Here is a 20,809-nt window from a genome sequence, read left to right on the forward strand (position 1 = left end):
TTTAAAAATAATTAACTACTTTATTAAAATTGAGATTTGATTAAAAATACCTTACATTGTTTAATAAAAGGAGTATTAATATGGTGGTGTGATTTTTCTTTTCTTTCAACATTTAAGTGGGTGTTTAATATATACTCTCTCCGTTAAAAAATGTAAGGTATTTTTTGAGAAGTTGGATATTAAAAAATGTAAGGCATTTGTAGTCTTTTGAGGTGTAATTATTGCCTTTTTCTCAAAACTGTCCCTATTGATAGTGACTTTGTATTTATTGTAGGGTGTTTAATAGGGATATATATGAAAAGAAAGGGTTAATTTGAAAGTAGGTAACTACTTTATTAGGGGTGAGATTTGATTAAAAATGTCATACATTTTTAAATGGAGAGACTATAATACAAATAACAAAATAAATTTAAAATTGTCATTATATATATGAAATATGAAACACCTTAAAGAAGATATAACTTTTAAAATGAAAATATTTGTATATAATAATAACATACAAATATATGGGTTCCTCTTCGGTGTGTAGCAATTGACTGATTAAAAAAAATTGACCATACATATTTAGGGAAATTATAAGGAGAAGTAAGAGTTTTGAAAAATTTTCCCCATTGTCCCTATAATTTTGAACCCATTAGACTAGAACTAAAATGTATTTGAGTTCAAAAAATATTTGGGTCTTTTATATTTCACTTAAGCCTAATAGATTTTAATTTTAAATTTATTATATTTAAATTTAGATTATTTTTATAAGAATATAATTTTCATTTTCATTTTTAATATTTTACAAAACTAAAGTCAAACTAAATAATAAATAACCCTAATAAAAATGAAATATGAAATTTTAAAGCATAGAAAAATTAAAAAAGACCAAAAGACAAAAAGATGGAGAGACTCTTTGTTAGAGAATAGAGTTTGAGATGAGAGGCAAAGTGAATGGCATGAGAATGTGAGATTAAGTGTAAGAAACTTATTAAAGCTAGCAATGATATTGCACGTTGCTATAATAACTATAGAAAGAGCTTTTCCTACTATGAAGTTTATGAAAAATCAATTGCATAATCGAATAGAAAATCTATGATTTAATAGTATTGACAATAAGTTGATCATTCAATAATTTCAAAACATGAAGCCGCATAGAGAAAACTTGTAAGATATGCAAATATTTTTTTCATACATTAAATTTTTATTTTTAATTATTTTATTCCTAAAGAGAGGGATAGATTGCGCCCACCAATCTTTATCTCTTCTACTAATAGATTCAAGGTTTTGTTAACAATTTGAGCAAGATGTCAACATGCATTTAAGTAATTAGGCCTTCTACAATAGTGGGATTGTGCAATAAAGAGAGGGATAGAGAGAGCAGTAGACCATTTGATTTACTTATTTTATGAAAAATTGGATTGATCTAATCAATCAAACTGGTAAACCAATGAATCAGTCAAGTGGCCGGTTTAGAATTTTAATTAAACCATTTTTTAGTTGAACCAATTGGACCGGTCATCCTAGTGTTGACCTAATATAACTTGGCTACTTTGACAGGTTGACGGGTTCTACTAGGTTAAGAAAATTGACTAGAAAAAATATATCTCAGTGAAAAAAAAAAGAAGGAACACTGAAATAGCAAAGGAAAACTAAAAAGGAAGAAGAGTGAAGAAGAAGGTGAAGATTTATGAAGATGATAAAGAACGAAGTAGAGAATAGTCAAAATAAAAAAGACAGACCACAAATTGAAACTCATCACTCGTCGATTTTGCTATATACTATGAGCTTTCTTGCATGGCTGAATTGCTCCCATGGCAACATTTTGTCCTTCCTTCTGCTTCCCATATGAGATCTGAAATGAAGGATAAAAGAATTGCTTGAAAGTATTGGTTTAGGGACTTGGTGTCTCTCCGATTTCTTTCTCTCCATTTTTTTTCCACTTTTCATCTCAACCTTTGGATCAAATTTTGAATGGTTAGGATTTAATATTTTGTAAAAATAATTTTTCAAATATTTTTATTACAATCATAAATCTTGAACTATAGTTTAGATTAAATTTGTTACATTTTAAATTTATTTATTAAATTTTAATATTGAATTTTTTCGTAAATTTATTAATTTTATGAAATATTAAATTCTAATCATTCAAAATTTGATTCAACGGTTGATATTCCGGCTAAAAGAACAAAAATGTAAGGGTTGACATAGAAAGTGGAAAGGAAATGGATAAAAAGGATACGTGGGGAGAAGCTGATTGAGAGCTCTAGAGGGAAACTAGAAAGATGCCTCATAATGAGAGAATGCGAGGCTTCATATCAACGGCAATGTTATCCCTCTTTTTTTTTTTTTTAAAAAAAAGAATCCATGGCTATGATTTAAAATTTTTCTGGTCAAAACTATGATTTAAATTTATTAAAAGAAAAAATAAATGATAGTACGGTCCAGTATTCATATGTCAATCACCATTATTGTTTCATTAAACTCATGCCTGCCAAACAAATTTAGCCTCCCTTGCACGTTTTCTATCTCTTGCAATTTTTCAACTTTTGCCTAAAGAATACTAAATAAGTGTTGAAAAAAAATAGTAAATTATCATCAATATTATTTTACTGAATTTGCCGAATTTTTGTTGAAATTGTGCCAACTTATGTAAGATTTTTATCTCTTCAGTGAACTTTTGGGTTATTTAAGGATAATTAAAGATTTTTTTACTTAAATATTCATTTTTTTTTCATAATCTTTTCAAATTAAAGGGACATGCACCAATGGCTTGAGATTACAAGCAAGATTGAAGCTGTGGCTTCCCACTTATGGTGGAGCCTACGTGCCACTAAAATACAAAGTCATTGGCTTTTTTCATATTCAAATATTCAAATATATATCTATATATATATATATATATATTGAATTGTATTATTTTAATCAAGACATGTCTGGCTTTGAGTTGACTTTGGGTTGAATTGCTAACCCTTAATCCATTATCTCAACCAAGTCAATGACCAGTCCAGTTTTCAATGTCTTGTTAATTATTTACTATATGGAAAAGTATTTTCAAAAAGGAAAATAGAAAAACGCATAAAATAATAATATTTACTTCACGCATGTGCTTGCCATTACATCCTTCGCTGACCCTTCACGTCCCTCACCCACATACATATCCACCACTATATAAACCACCCTTGGCTTCCCATTCCTCTCATCTCTTCCAAGCTCCACCAGTTACACACTCATTGCTAGGGCTTCCAGATCACCTCATCAATGGCCTCCAACCTTGTTCCTCCGCCTTCGCTCTTTTCCTGCTCCTCAATCTTCTCTTCTTTTCCATTCCTGGCAGTGCAACCCCAATGCCCCCCTCACCAGGAACCGGCACGTGTCCCATGGACATACTGAAACTTGGGGCATGCACCGATGTGCTGAACGGTGCGGTGGGCGCGACAATTGGTAAGCCACCTGCATCCCAATGCTGCCCTCTCATCCAAGGGCTCGCTGACCATGAGGTCTCCATATGCCTTTGCGCCGCCATAAGAGCTAACGTTCTGGGCATCAACGTCGACGTTCAGCTCGCTCTCAGCTTGATTCTCAACGCTTGCGATAGGCAAGAAGCCAATAAATACCAATGTGCTTGATGATCTCATCAGCCACTATTATCGTGTTCTTATTCCAGTACTTGTTTCGACTGCTGCAAATAAAATCCTAGCATCATGTTGGTGTGTCTTATTACGTGGACTGCGTAATAAATAATCATGACGATATTTATGAATAATAATATGAATGCACTGCCATTTTTCTCTTCCATCCCTGTGCCGGCATTCTAACATGCTATGATCTCGAGTCCGCTTTCTTTTTTTCTTTTTTTTTCCCAAGTGAGTCTTAGTTTTTCAATCAAACTTGTCAGGTGGCTCACGAATTTATTTGCAAATATTGTTATTATTATTTATAAATCTTTACTCACAAGTTACAAGTAATTTATATATAGTTTGAGTTATTAATATTTAAAAAATAATTTATAAATTTTGAACGAATGTTCATAAGTAATAGTATTTAAATTATCTAATATTAAAATATTTAATATTTTAACAACATTTATTAAATTTTATTTTAACAAGACTTTAGGGTTCAGGGGTAAATCAGCACAAAAAAACCTATCACTACACGTGGGCCACACGAACATGCTAGGTTAGCAGAAAATAAAAAAGTTAAGAGGTAACTAATGAAAGGAGTTTTTGGCTCATCCAATAAAAAAATTAGGAAAAACATCATCTCACTTGTATGCGCAAGGTGCACGATGCTTTTCGGAGAAAAAAACATAGTGGGATTGTACAGTAAAATTTAGGGATAGAGAGAGTAGTAGACCATTTGATTTACTACTATAACATTGTTTAGTATACCAAAAAAAATTTTAATAAAGAAAATAGAAAATGCATCTAGAGAAAGAAAATTGTAATAGGTGCGTTTACTACTTTGCATTCTAAAGATTTAGTCAATCTAAGAAGCAATGTTAGCGTATACATTTAAAGAATTAGTTCTTCTGCAACACTGAACCTGTGCAGTATAAAGAGTGGTAGAGTAATGGAGGCACTAGGTTAACCTTATTAGCATGTCAATGAAAAATATAAATTTTGTTACATCTTGGTTAACCTAAGAAGGATGACGGTATAAATTTAAGAAATCCAATCTTTTTTTTTTAATAGAAAGGGCCAGAGTTAATATACATTGTAATTAAAACTGATTACCCAGAATCCACTCGTAAAAGTCTTTTACACTTAGAGGAGGGAATATTAAAAATCTTAATATTGAACTCGTCATGAACTGTTTGATAAGCAAGCAAATTAACACATTAATTCACTTATATGAAAACATAATAAGTTGAATGGAAACCAGCCAATCTCATAAGTAGATTTCTTCTTTTCATAATAAAAGAATATTTACAAGGAAAAAAACATCAAACTAAAGTTTAAACAAAGTACAGAAACTTACATAATTCAATGGTAACCATCAATAGTATTGCATCTAACAACATGTGCCATCTTGAATATTTAAGAGAGAGAAGATATCTTTAATAACTACAAAAGATTAGACTTTTTTTTTTTTCCTTTAGTGTTATTCACAATGCAATATCTCATGACAAGTGATGTTTCAAATAGCTTCAAAAGAGAGAAAATATATTTAATAACTATAAAAGATTAGATTTTCATCTTTAGTATTATCCATAGTATAGCATCTAATGACACATGCCATCTTAAACAACTTTAAGTGAGAGAAAATATCTTTACTAACCACAAAAAATTTTTATTTCTCTCTTAGTAACATCTGTAGTATAGCCTCTAATGACACATACAGTCTAGAACAACTTCAAGAGAGAGAAGATATCTTTAGTGACTGTAAATGCTTATATTTATTTTTTTTAATGTCATCCACAATGTAGCATCTAATAATGACGCGTGCCATCTTAAATAACTGTAAGAAAGAGAAGATATTTCAGTAATCACAAAAGATTAGATTTCTCTCTTCCATATTACCAAGATGATTAGAATTCTTCTTATAATATCTAAAGAAATTACTACGGAAGAATATGCAAGAAAGAGGGGAATAAAGAAAATGGTGGGGCGTACCATCTGTATCACCTGCTGACCAGTAAACTTAGCACATAGAAGGAGTCGTATCCCATCGTCAAGAAAAACTTTTTTAAGACAAATTTAGTCAAACTAACAACATGATGTCAGTATAACATTAAGGAATCTAAGCTAGTGCAACGATGAAACCTTGCAGTGAGGACAAACATAAGCAGAATTAATGGGTCGTTTAGTCAACGTGAGAAACATGTCAAAAGAAATTTAAAGAATTAGATCATTTGCAACTGTAAGGCTATGCATTAAGGATGGGGATAGAGAATGGGATGTTAGGCCTGCTGCTCTCTATATTTTACTTGAGGACATATTTATAAATAAAGTCTCACGAATGTATGAAAAATACTTGAAGTCTTCCGGAATTTAGTTGTAAACAATTTTTCTTACAAAGTGACACATATACCCCTTGAAGTTTGAATGGTGACTGGTGATCGGTGACCATTGATTAATGACTGGCAACTGTTGTTCAGTCAACAAACTATCAAAGAGGATAATTATTTTTGAAAAACTTTAAAATTAAATTTTTCTTATAAAATGACAAATATATGCTTTGAAGTTTGACCCACAACTTTTGATTAATGATGATTGGTGATCGATGGCCCTTGATCCGTGATGGGTAATCGTTGACCAGTCAACAAACTATCAAAGAGAATAATTATTTTTAAAAATATTTTAAGTTAAATATGAATGCCTCCATGTGTATATGTTAATTGTCTAGATTTACAAGTCAAGTTAAAATTAGTTTTACAAGTGGACTTAATTAGGTATTCTTTGCCCCCTGTTAATTGGTAAATTGAAGAGGTTGACTTGTAATTCAATAGGTAAAATTTCAATAACCACTGCAAAAGTTATGTAAATTGACTTGTAAATAAAATAAATTGACTTGTAAATCTGTAATTACATATTTAATTACAAATTAACCTCTTAGATATGCAAAGCCTTATCTAAAATTTACAAGCTAAATTTCAAAATTTAAGATTATGTAAAATCTAAGATGTTGAAGTCAATCTCATTTATTTACAAATCAATTTTTAAGATTTATAAGTGAATTTGCATAATTTTAACATTGGTTAGTAAAGTTTTACATACAGAATTACAAAGTCAATCTCTTATATTTACATTTGCTCAAAAAAAAAATCTCTTACATTTACAAGTTCTTCTCTCAAATTTTAAATGCAAACTTTGAAATTTACAAGTTGACAAGGACGAAGAATACCTAAGTATACTCATAAATACTTGTAAATTTTAGGTTTGCTTGTATGTCTAGGATATTGACATGCAAGTATGAATATAGTAATATCTAATATCAAATTTTTTAACATTAAATGTCTGGATTTATAGGGATTTAGTTATAAATTTGAGCTAAATCTTTTATTTGGATATATAAAAATTCATGGATTTAAATTTGATTGATATCCAAATTCTTATTTTATTATAATTTCTTAATAATTTAACAATTTTCTCGTATCCTAATTATTTTAAAATTCAATCCTCCTATCCTCTTTGTGTTTTTTAACTGTTGGACATTTGTTACTCTTGTCTTTTCATTCATCTCTTGCTCTTGTGACTTGTCTTTAGTCAATTGAAATTATAAGCATCAAGCAAGTTAGTTACTTTCAATATCAATTTGATCCTTTCTTTTAAAATTTTTTATACTATTTAAATAAATGATTTTGAATTTCAAATTTGAAATATAAAATCTAATCACTACCTAAAATAATCATGTTCCTTGACGAGCCTTTGATTGACCAACATGTTGGTCACTAGTCAACATAAGTCAAAAGTGCTGGTAGAAGGAATTTGAAATAATTTTCACAAATTTACGGATCTAATTAAAAATTGATTTGCTTATTAGAAATATGTAAATCTTCCTTTTGATATATTTACTTGTTTTTTTCAAAAGACATATCTATATGAAATTTGTGCCGTTTTTAATAAATTTTTTCTTGATTTAATTAAGTTTGATATGCATATGTATATAATCTCAAATTTTTACCTTGCCCTTCCAATTCTGGAAAAAAAAAAAAGATCGCCCTTCTAATTCAAATATCTATAATCTCTTACTTTCTAAGAGTTTTTACCTGACCTGATAGAGTTTTAAATAACCAGTGTTCATGCATATATTTCACCAACTGATCAAGAAGTCTTTGAACATCAATATCATCCTAGTTTGAAAACTCGAACCAAATAGTGAACTAGGTCATGTGTCTCACAGTTCAGCTGGTTGGATTGGTGATTGAATCGTAACCTAATAATTAAATAAAAAATAATATTTATATGTGTATAACTATACATATAAGAAATAAAGTAGAACAATAAGACATCACCACAAGTCATTAATACAACAAAAACACCACAACGTGTTTGTTTAGATGACATTTTCTACACATAAACAAGTATCCAATGGTTGACAACAGAAGCAGAAAGGAAATGAATAAATTTAAAATTCTAATAATTCAAAATTTATGGAATGGTTGACCTGTGTAAAAAAAAAAATTGGTTGATTGGTTGACATAAGAAACAAAAAGGAAATGAATAAAAAAAATGGACAAAAAGCCAATCGAGAGTTTTAAAGGGAAAAAGTTGAAAAGATGCCTTGAGAAAATGGAGGTTTCAACTTTCAAGTCATCGGTAATGTTACCTCCTAAAAAAAAAAAAAAATTCAATGGCCAAAATTTAAATTATTTTTGGACAAAACTATGATTTAAATTTATTAAAGGAAAAATGAAATGAAAGTACGGTGAAGTACTCATATGTCAATCACCATTATTATTTCATTGAACTCACGCATGCCAAAATAAATTTAGCCTCCCTTGCACGTTTTCTATCTCTTGCAAAACTTTTTCCTTTACTGATTTTGCTGAATTTTGGTTAGATTTGTGCTAACTTATATAAATTTTTTATATTTTTATTGAATTTTTGTTAAGTCATTTAAGTAAAAATAATGATTTTTTATTTAAATATTCATTTTTTTCATATTCAAATATAAATATTTATATATAAAAATTAAATTAAATTATTTTAATTAATACCTGTTTGATTTTGGGTTGACTCCTAATTGAACCATTGACTTTTGACTGATTGTTTTAACCAGTTCAATGACTAGTTCAGTTTTAATATCTTGTCATTTACTTTTAAAAAATTATTTTTAAAAAAGAAATAAAAAATTCATAAAATAATAATATTTACTTCGCACGTGCTTTACATCCTTCGTTGACTCTTAAGGTCCCTCACCCACATATCCACCACTACATAAACCATCCGTGGCTTCCCATTCCTCTGATCTCTTTCAAACTCCACAAGTTATAGAAAGCCTTTATACAGGCTTCAAGCCATGCTCAAGTTTTTGGTTTATCATATAAGCTGGAGTCTAGTCTGACCTAATCTATTTTCACTCGTAATGTCAGGCCAATTTCTTTTTAATCTATCATGCTTATAAATTAGTTTGGTACAAACTGAATTTGAATTTGTGGTAATGTGACAAATTCTTTTCACCATGTGGTATATTAGGAATATTTTTTTCCCTACGGCATGCAAGTCCTAAAGCACGCAGGTCCAAAAGCCCAAAAACTTCAATTGATAGATTTCTTTCTTTGTTTAAAGAGTTGGAATTTTGTCAACTTGAACACTATATGTAAATATAAATTGGGAGAATCCCATTTCAAAGAATTATTTATAGATAAAAACTAATGCAAAATTGTTTGGTGTTAAAATGATAATAGGGACTCGTTTTTTTTCCCACATGGTGTGCTGATTTATTGTTGTCCTTATTTGTGAATAATTCTCTTAAGAGGTCCATAGATGCGATTCTTCCATATAAAGTTAAAGGGTGAAATCATCTATAATAATGATATTTGTAATAAGGAGAGAAATAAAGTAATAGAATATTTGGTTAACCGAAGTGCATATTTAGTTTCATGTAATAATCATTAAAAATAAAGAGAGGGATATATTGGGCCCACCATTCTTTATATTCTCCACTAATAAATTCAAGGTTTGGTTAATAATCTAAGCAGCATGTCAGCATACATTTAAGTAATTAGACCTTCAGCAATAGTGGCATTAAGCAACAAAGAGAGGGATAGAGAGAGTAGTAAATCATTTGATTTACTTATTGCATGGGATTAGATTGGCCAGTCAAACTAATAAACTAGCAAATCAATCTCGTGGCCAGTCTGAAATTTCAATTAAACTGTTATTTTGTTGAACTGGATTGGATCAATTAACCCAATGTTGACCCAATAGAATCCATCAACTCGTAGGGTTGATGGGTTATACTGGGTTAAGGAAAATGACCACAACACCTCATGGTTGAATCACTCCCATGATAACATTTTTTTCCTTCTGTTTTTGATATGAGATCAAAAATGAAGGATAGAAGATTTACCGAAAAATATTGGTTTTAGAGGGTGAAGTGGAAAAGATGCCTCATATTAGGAAAATGAGAGGTTCAAATCAACGGTAATTTTATCTCCTAAAATAAAAAATCAATGGCTATGATGTAATTTTTTTTTGGATCAAAACTAGGATTTAAATTTATTAAAAAAAAAAGAAATGATAGTATAGTACTCATATGTCAATCACCATTATTGGGCAATTTGTTGTCAATACTAAAAAGAAAAAAGAAAAAAGAAAATTTATTTACCTACATGCTACACCTTAAAAAATATTTTCTTATATGCTATAAATTTGAGACTTGGTTTATATCATAGTCATACTGAGATGCAAATTTTTTTAATGCAGAATAATAGAACTCAATCTCTATCAAGTTTTGTACTCATAATTCAAAACAAAGTTTATACATAGCCTTGCTGGATAGCTTGCCATCCCAATTACCCCTCTCTCACTTCCCACTTCCTCTCTCCCTCCACTCTCCTCCTTGTGTCCGTGAGTATTTATGTTTTTGTGTGTTATACTTTCATTGTTAAAAAATATAATGTATTTTTTTAGAAATTTGATGTTGAAAAATGTAAAGCATTTTTATAATTTTAAAGCATAATTAATATATTTTCCATAATAAATAAGTTAATTTATATTTATTTTAAAGTAAAATATCTTAACTTACTTTATATTTATTTTAAAGTAAAACACCTTATTAAATAGGAGTAAATATGAAAAGATGGTGTTAGTTTGAAAATAATTAACTACTTTATTAAAATTAAGATTTGCTTAAAAATACTTTATATTTTTGAATGAAAGGAGTATTAATATGGTGGTGTTGTTTTTTTTTTTCCTTTCAGCATATAAGTAGGTGTTTAATATATATAATATAAATAACATAATAAATTTAAAATTTTAATTATATATATGAAATATGAAATACCTTAAAGAAGATATAATTTTAAAATGAAAATATTTGTATATAATAATAGCATACAAATATATGGGTTTGTCTTCGATGTGTAGCAACTGACTGATTTAAGGAAAAAACCTGACCATACATATTGTTGAGGGCGGGCAATCCCCCCCCCCCCCCCCGGCAACTTGGAAAAATTATAAGGAGAGGTAAGAGTTTTAAAAGTTTTCCCCCATTGTCCCTATAATTTTAAACCATTAGACTAGAACTAAAATGTATTTAAGTTCAAAAATATTTGGGTCTTTTATATTTCACTTAAGCCTAATAGATTTTAATTTAAATTTATTATATTTAAATTTAGATTACTTTTATAAGAATATAATTTTAATTTTCCTTTTTAATATTTTACAAAATTAAAGTCAAACTAAATAATAAATAACCATAAGAAAAATGAAACCTGAAATTTTAAAGCTTAGAAAAATTAAAAGAAGACAAAAGACAAGAAGAAGGAGAGACTCTTCGCTAGAGAATAGACTTTGAGATGAAAGACAAAGTAAATGGCGTGAGAATGTGAGATTAAATGGAAGAAACTTATTAAAGCTAGCATTGATATTTCTGTTGCTACAATAATTGTAGAAATAGCTTTTTCGACTATGAAATTTGTGAAAAGTTAGTTACATAATCGAATTGAAAACTTATAATTTAACAGTATTGACAATGAGCTAATCATTCAACAGTATCAAAATATGAAGCCACATATAGAAAAATTGTAAGATATGTAAATATTTATTTTATATATAAATTTTTATTTTTTTTAATTATTTTACTCCTAACAAGAGGGATAGATTGGGCCCACCACTCTTTATCTCTTCTACTAATGGATTCAAGGTTTTTGTTAACAATTTGAGCAAGATATCAACATGCATTTAAGTAATTAGGCCTTATGCAACAATGGGATTGTGCAATAAAGAGAGGGATAAAGAGAGCAGTAGACCATTTAATTTACTTATTTTATGAAAAATTGGATTGATATGATCAATTAGACTAGTAAATTGGATTTAAATTGTATTATTTTAATCATGACCGGTTTGCCACCGGTTCAACCTCCAGTTCAACCCCGATTGAACCACTAACCCGTGACCCAGTGTCATGACCGGTTTAATGACCGGTCCGGTTTTACGTACCTTGATAAATGCGATTCTTCCATATAAATTTAAAGAGTAAAATCATTTACAATGATGGTGTTGCGTAATAAGGAGAGAAATAGAGAATGTAATGGAATATTTGGTTGACCCAAGTGCATATTAGTTTCATGTTAAAAGCCATTTAAAACATTTTTGCTATGATTTTTAACATGAAACCAAACACTCTTATCAATAAAAATTTAAAAAATTTGGTCCCACTAAAGAGGGGGATATATGGGGCCCCCCACTCTTTATATTATCTACTGCTAAATTCAAGGTTTGGTTAATAATCTAAGCAACATGTCAACATACATTTAAGTAATTAGACCTTCAGCAATAGTAGAGTTACAGAACAAAGACAGGGATAGAGAGAATAATAGACCATTTAATTTACTTATTGTATGGGAAATTAGACTGGATTGGCCAGTCAAACTAATAAACTAGCGAATCGATCTAGTGGCCAGTTAGAGATTTCAATTAAACCTTATTTTGTTCAACCACACGCGCACACGAACACAGTGAGCTTTCTTGCATGGTTGAATCACTCCCATGGCAACATTTTTTCCATCCTTCTGTTTCTCATACAACATCTGAAATGAAGGATAAAAGAACTACCAAAAATATTGGTTTTAGAGGGAGAAGTGGAAAAGATGCCTCATATTAGGAAAATGAGAGGTTTCAAATCAACGATAATGTTATCTTGTAAAATAAAAAATCAATGGCTATGATGGGATCAAAACTAGGATTTAAATTTATTTTACAAAAAAGAAATGACAGTACAGTACTCATATGTCAATCCCCATCATTGGGCACTTTGATCTCAATACTATAAAAAAGAAAAGTTATTTACCTACATGCTACACTTTCAAAAAGATTTTTCTAGATGCTATAAATTTGAGACTTGGTTTATATCATAGTCACATCGAGACCCAAATCTTTTTAATTTGGAATAATAGAACTCGATCTCCATCAAGTTCTGTACTCATAATAAAAAATAAAAAAATTATATGCATAGCCTTGCAGAATAGCTCGCCATCTCAAATACTCTCCCACTTCCCACTTCATCTCTTCCTCCACTCTCCCCCTCGTGTACGTGAGTATATATATTTTTGTGTTATATTTTCTTTATTAAAAAATATAAAGTATTTTTTGAAAAATTTAATGTTAAAAAATGTAAAGCATTTTATAATTTTAAAGTGTAATTAATATATTTTTTATAATAAATAAATTAATTTATATTTATTTTAAAGTAAAACACCTTAAATTACTTTATATTAATTTTAAAGTAAAAACCTTATTAAATAGAGATAAATCTGAAAAGATAGGCTTAGTTTGAAAACAATTAACTAATTTATTAGGTGAGACTTGGTTAAAATGCCTTATATTTTTTAATGAAAAGAGTTTATAGTATATGGTGGTGTCGTTTTTTGCCCTCCAACATATAAGTGTATGTTATATATATATATATATATATATATATAATATACTAAATTTAAAATTTTAATTTTAATTATATATAACGAAAGAGAATGAAATACCTTAAAGAAGATATAACTTTTAAAATGAAAATATTTGTATAATAATAACATACAAACATATGGGTTTGTCTTCGGTGTGTAGCAACTGACTGATTCAATAAAAAAAAAACTAGACCATACAAATTCAATATGAGTAATTTAATTTAATATTAAATATTTTATAATATGTATAAATTGATTGTCCAGATGTATTGTTGAAGTCTAGATTAATATGAATCTCTAAATAATTTTTATAAATTTTTACTTTGAGAAATATAATTTTAAAAATAAAGATATTATCCTAACAAGTACTTTTAAAAAATTACAAGTTCAAATTTTTAAATCTGGATTATCTATGATAACTATGGATAATCAATTTATAAAAATTGTTAAAATTTTTAATATTAAATTAAACTATTGAGATAAAATATACCAAATTGATTATGAACATATTTTTAGGAATTTATAATTTTTTTATTAATAAATATAAAAATAAAATAAAAATTTTAAATTTTAAATCTAAACCATTCACGTAAAGATCTCGATGGTCAAAATCTCATCACTCTAATATGATGAGCACCCAAGTTAAAAGCCTGTATCACTCACACACACAAGGGGGAGGGAGAGAGGAAGTGAGAACTGAGGGAAGGGTAGATGGGATGGTAGGTTAGGCTATCTTACAAGGCTGTGCATAGACTTTTTTTCTCTCTTCTAATTATGAGTACTAAACCCAATTTGACGAAGACTGAGTTTTGTATTTTTATATTTACAAAAATTGGATCTTGGTCCAAATATAAACCAACTCTCAAATTTATAATATTTAAAAAAATATTTTTAAAAGTGTAGTGCGTGGGTAAATTAATTTTTTTGGGCAATATTGAGATCAAATTGCCCCATTATTGTTTCATTCAACTTACGCTTCCAAAGCAAATTTAGCCTCCCTTAGATGCACTACTAAAAAATCCTCTAGATAGTAATTATTTTTGTCAATGTATAATAATTTTTAACCACTATATATTTATGTGCTATATAGTCCAAGGGCAACTATATAGTGATTTTTTTTTTGATAAACTATATAGCAATTTTTAACTATTATATAGTTCAAGTCTATATAATGGTTATTTACCAAAAACTGTTGAATAGGATTTTTCAATTTTGATTGCAATAAACCATTCAGTAAACTATAAAACAATTTTTCTAAAATAACCAAGCGCTGAATAGTTGCACAATATTTAATTATTATTTCAAAAACACCGTTAAACAGTTTTGCCTTGTTTTGGTTAAGTTTCAACAGGTTGCCCAGAAACTATTTAACAGTTTTTTTCTCTCAAAATAACTGCTAAGTAGTTATGTCTAGATAGCGGTTATTAGGAATAACTGTTAAAAATATAGAACTATATAGCGATTATTTGAAATAACAGTTACATAGTTCAGTCATTATTAAAAAGATAGGGGGCTGCTTGCAAGACAAAGTACACATATCCCATAAATGCACCCGTAACAGAATATTTCAATTTCAACCAAAATTTATGTGCAATTGAATTCAAAATTACTCAAACCTATAATAACTTTTAAAATATATTTAAAGGTATTTTAAAATTCTCACAAAAATGCATATACACTAAAGTAATTACAAGAAAAAATTTACCAAGTAAAACCTATTGTAAGTTTAAAAACTAAAGTTAACCAAAAACTAAAATTGACCAAAGTAAGCTTGTTTTGCCTAAGTATAAATAACCTACATTACTACGAACAAAATTAAGCAAGCTAAATAATTATGGTCATCTATTTTATATCCATTACTTGAATAAACTCTCGGCCAACCCTTGGAGGACTTCTTCAATCTGTACTAGACTATATTCCTCTACAAATGCATCATGAAAGTACTATTAAGCCACAAACATAATATAAATTAAGTTTAAATATGTGATATGCATAATTCCATCAACAGGCACATGTCTGATTATATCTTTCATGTACCTCATGATATTATAGCCACAATCAACAACGTTGTGACATTGTTTTGGACTCTTTTGATCATCAAACAAAAATAAAATAAAGTTAGTTATAATAAAGTGGGTTTTTAAAAAAGAGAGACTACAAAACGATTTTTCATTTTAACTGCTATATAGACCTAGAGATTGTACAGTAGTTATTTATTTAAATAATCATTATATAAAAGATGTTATATATAAGCTGTTTTTTTTAGTAGTGACATCTTCTATCTCTTGCAATTTTCAACTTTTGCCTCGTTAAAAGAATACTAAATTAGAGTTTCCAAAAAAAATAAATTGTCTAATCGTTAATACTATTTAAGTTGAATTTTTATTGGGATTGTGCTGACGTGCATAAGATTTTTTTCTCTTTATTGAATTTTTGTTGGGTTGTTTAAGTGGATCTAATATTTTTTATTTAAATATTCATTTTTTTCATACTCAAATATAAAATATATATATATATATATAATTAAATTAAATTATTTAATTAAGACTGATCTGACTCTTGGTTGACCCTCAGCTCAGCTGAACCACTAATCATTAACTCACTATCTTAACTAATTTAATGTCCTGTTGATTTTTAATACCTTAGAAAGAAATAGAAAATACATGAAAAAATAATATTTACTTCACACATGCTTGCAATTACATCATTCGCTGACTCTTTCGCGTCCCTCACCCATATATTCACCACTATATAAACAACCCTTGGCTTTCCATTCCTCTCATCTCTTCCAAGCTTCACTAGCTATACATCTATTGCTAAGGTTTTCTTATTACCTTTATGATAACCCTAAATTTTAAAATTTAATAAAAATTTTTTAATAGATATTTTATTTAAAAAAGTTTTAATACTAAATATAGGAGAATTTACTTTCTTGTAATTTTATTGGGTCTTTTCTTGTAATTCTCTCGTGCTCTTTCTTGTGATTTTCCCGAAACTCCTTTTTGTTCAGTTTTTCTCCACGCAAAACGCAAAAACAGAGCACTCTCTTTTCTATTCTTCACCGCCATTATACACTCTTCTGGATCCTCATAAACGGTTCATTCCCCTGACTCTTATCAACTTTCTAAGCTGTTGACCGAGTATAGTTTCACTGCCGTTGCTTCGTCTCTGATGCCCTTTCTCGTTCACGTTGCTAGCCATATTAGTGGGGTTGCTGCGTTTCTTTCCCTATCATCATGCTGATCTGACCCAAGAGACGGTGAGAAATACTGTGCTTGTTTCTTGCCATCGGTCTGTCATGCTTACTGTCACTTTCTCCCTCGTCTCTGTCCGTGTTCGTCCGCCACAGTAGAGAGAGGAAGTTGTTATCTCTGTTCTTTCTTCTGTCACGAGGCTGTAGGCGTTGGGTTGACGTTTTTTAATTCTTTTCCTTATGCAGTTCATAAGGTGTGTGACAGTTATTAACGAGCGTTTCGGTCACTGTGAGAGCGTGGAGTTGCTAGAAATTCCTTGGCTTGTTATTTCTTGCTGCTGTTCTGTGCCAGGTTGACAGTCGTGAGAGTGCTCATGTTCAACCTGTAAATTCTCTTCCTCTTCAACTGTTGGTGGTGCATGAGTGTATATGAAAACTGGTTTATTTTCTTTGGTTGGCCGATTTTTTTCTGTTTGGCTTGTCGGTGCTGTTAGGTTTTGGAAGGAAGATGTTTGATTATGGTTATGGTTTCGTGATTTTGCCAATGAAGAATACCCTCAACATGTTTGTATAAAAGCTTGAATGGGAAATTTAGGTGTTGTGTGGATAATATGTGTGCTATTTTACTAATACTGAGTTAAGAATTAATGAAGAAATTAAATGCTAAAAATTGTTAGACTTTGCTTGGGTGTTTGCCTCATAGTTTAAATTGATGAATATTCTCTTAGAGCTGGAAAATATTCTTAAAAAATTTATTTATAGACATAAGATTGTTAAATTTTATAATAGAGTTTGGAAGAACTATAAATATTATTTGAGGGAGTAATGTTTTTACATGCAAGTAGTAAGCTTAAATTACTCATTGAAATAGAGTAGCACCTAAAGGGAAATTGTAGTGACGTAAAATATATTGGTTTACATGTTAGATTAATCTAGGGCATTATTGAAGTAAGCAAGAAATTGAGAAAGTTTGACTATAAAATTTTTTAAAAACTTATGTGAGTAAGCAGCATTTTGAATGAATTTCAAGCAATTGTTTATAAAATTTTTTTACCTAAATTTTAATATTATTGCTTCATTAGTTATGTAAATATTTTTGTCAATTCTATTTTTTAATAATTATTTTTTAATGATGATATCTTGATTTTACTAATGATGTATGCTATTGATAAGTAATAATTAAAGTTGATATACGCAAACAATGCTACTTTTCAAAAACAACTCAATTGTTTAACTTTATGTTTGATCTGCAAACTTTTAGTATAGTAACTCGTACATGGAGGAAATGATAATGAATATGGGAATGGAGGATGACAACCGACTCATATATTTTGAAAGTGAAAATTTTGAAATTGTTTTTCAACTTTCTATGCACGCTTGATTTTAATTAAAGGGACTGAGTTAGAACGCTGGTTGTTAACAGCAGTTCTGTTAGCCATTGATATTCCATAGTTCACTTAGCTGGTAAGGTGCTTATAGGAGGTGCTAATCTTGTGTGAAGGTCAACACACGTGGATTAAAAGATGATATTTGTGAACACTGAATTCACGTTTATTTTCATGGGCTTCATGCCTGTGCTTGATTCGTGGCTTTTTTCGCACTTGTTTCGTGGCTTCTAGCTGTGCTTGATTGGTTATTTACCCTCGTGAACTGTGTGTCCATGCTTGTTATTCGTTTTGATAAAGCCCTCCTAGATTTAAATTAAAATTTATTATTTTTATATTAGTTCTTTAAAAGGATTCTATCTATTTGTACTAATACTTGAAATGATAACGTTCTATGAGTTGTACAAATTTTGACAAATTACACTATTTTATTAGTATTGTTCAATTTCAGAATTGTATCATTGAAGAAGAATTGTTCTTTATTTAGCTCAAGTATATGCTTTAGTATTTAATGATATTATTTTAGAATAAATATGTTAGTTCTATCTGTAAAAGTTTTATGTATAATTTAAACTGGAATGCTACTCACAAAAATTTTTTTGATCTCAAATACTGTAGTTGACCTTGTGCCTCCAACAGATCGTTGAGGGCATTTTGATTGCTTTTTGAAAAAGAGAAAGCATATTGCAACTATTGTTTTGGTAAAATTAAGTGTTGTATCTTGTGATTATAACTTAGTGCTCCACGTACACTGTAATTAGATCCTAATTTTATTTATTATTGTGAAAAATTGTTGGAATGAAGCTGGTCTCTTTGCTAGTCTGATTGGCAGGTTTTATAGTTGTTGTGGAAATTTCAGAAGGTTTAAATTATTGGGAAGACTTTGCTGAAATTTTTACAAAAACTTTATAAACGTTAAGAACTTTACTAATATATATAAATTGCATATATTTCTAATTAGCTTAATTTATAGATAATCAAGACTTATGGAATGTGAGTCCACATCATATTCCACACCAATCATATCCTTAATATTGGGGTGTGACAACCTTGTCAATTGCCTCCAAACCTTGTTCCCCCATTGCTCTTTTCCTGCTTCTTAGACTTCTCTTCTTTTCCACAGTCTCTGGTCATGGCAGTTTAAAGCCAATGCCCAGCTCAAGACCTGTTCCCAATCCAATGCCCAGCCCTAGACCTATCCGTAGCCTCTCACCTGGAACTGGAACTGGCATCGAAATTGGTACGGATGGACACCACAAATTTTTTGCAATTTGTTTACTACATACGTGTTTTATGTGCATCATATATCCCCCTCTCATGGATACTAAATAATATTACTTTCTTATGTCATTCATTTTTGTTATCTTTTATATTCATAATTTCATGCCTCACATAAAAAATATTGCACATTTTATATTTCATTATTTTATTTGTAGCTATTTATTTTCTTCTTATTGAAACTGACTTTCCCCTCCTATTTCTATTTTTTTTTCTCATTTCTTCCTGCTTCAGTTCAAAAAACCAAAACCCTAAATATCAGCAAGAATAAAGTAGCAAAATTGCATAGGAGATAGATTTTTAAATGATTGTTTGGTTCCTCACATAAAGAAATAAAATTTTGATTAGTATTGAAAATTTTAAAAAAAATTATTTAATATTACCAAAATATGAAACTTTACAGAAAAGCTTGTTGAAAATATGATGCATGTTTTATATTACAAGTGTGTCTTCACACGTGTAAATATATGATGCCCCTACCCGCGGTTCAAAATTCTAGGTCCACCACCGGCAACCGAAAATGGAACAGGCACGTGTCCCAGGGACGCACTAAAACTGGGAGCATGCGCAAATGTGTTGAACGGTTTAGTGAACGCGACAATCGGTCAGCCACCGGTGACTCCATGCTGCTCTCTCATTGAAGGACTTGTCGACCTTGAGGCCGCCGTGTGCCTTTGCACCGCCATACGAGCTAGCGTTCCGGGCATCAACCTCAACGTTCCAATCGCTCTCAGCTTGCTTCTCGACGTTTGCTCTAGGCAAGTCCCTCCTGGCTTCCAATGTGCTTATGAATAATAATAATAATAATAATAATACTTATGAATAATAATATGAAGGCTCGAGGCTCTTCTTTGGAGGAACTAGCATTCTTCTCTTTTATCACTGCGATGGCATTTTAACATGTTGTGATTTCGAGTTCATTTTCTTCTTCGGTGGCCTACGTGGGCCTTGGTTTTGCAGCTGAATATTTCATGTTATGATCAAACTTGTCTGACGGCTTATGAATTTATTTATAAATATTATTATATTATTATCTACAAATCTTTACTCGCAAATTGCAAGTAATTTATAACTAGTTTGAACTGTTAATATTTAAAAAATAATTTATAAATTTTGAATGAATATTTATAAATAATAATATTTAAATTATTAAATATTAAAATACTTAATATTTTAATAATATTTATTAAATTTTATTTTAACAATATTTAAGGGTTTAAGGTCAAATTAGTACCAAAACCTGTCACTGCGTGTGGACCCTTCAAACCCAGTACATCAGCATAAAATGGAACGGGTGACCCATAAATTATCTCACTTTTTAATATAAGATGTCCAATGTTTTTAAAAAAATGTTTAGAAATAAAAATGAACCCTAAACCTATATATTAAGATAAATAAGAG

The 20,809-nt window shown here is 29.6% G+C and overlaps 2 protein-coding genes across 2 annotated transcripts; both read left to right on the forward strand.

The window, feature by feature from the left end:
• The first annotated feature begins 3,086 nt into the window (after positions 1–3,086).
• Positions 3,087–3,778, forward strand: LOC129314098 (putative lipid-binding protein AIR1). The gene has a single exon (XM_054957471.1). The coding sequence runs from the start codon at positions 3,087–3,089 to the stop codon at positions 3,609–3,611; it is 525 nt and encodes a 174-aa protein (XP_054813446.1). The 3' UTR covers positions 3,612–3,778.
• Positions 3,779–19,162: 15,384 nt separating this feature from the next.
• LOC129314100 (14 kDa proline-rich protein DC2.15-like) lies at positions 19,163–20,203 on the forward strand (the record flags this gene model as incomplete). Its single annotated transcript, XM_054957472.1, has 2 exons — positions 19,163–19,331; positions 19,908–20,203. Coding segments are annotated over 2 exons (465 nt in total), but the record flags the coding sequence as incomplete, so codon positions are not given.
• Between the last annotated feature and the right edge of the window lie 606 nt (positions 20,204–20,809).

This window comes from Prosopis cineraria, unplaced genomic scaffold, assembly GCF_029017545.1.
Source record: "Prosopis cineraria cultivar Desert tree isolate PC_DT_omini unplaced genomic scaffold, ASM2901754v1 PC6, whole genome shotgun sequence".
Taxonomy (NCBI): domain Eukaryota; kingdom Viridiplantae; phylum Streptophyta; class Magnoliopsida; order Fabales; family Fabaceae; genus Prosopis; species Prosopis cineraria.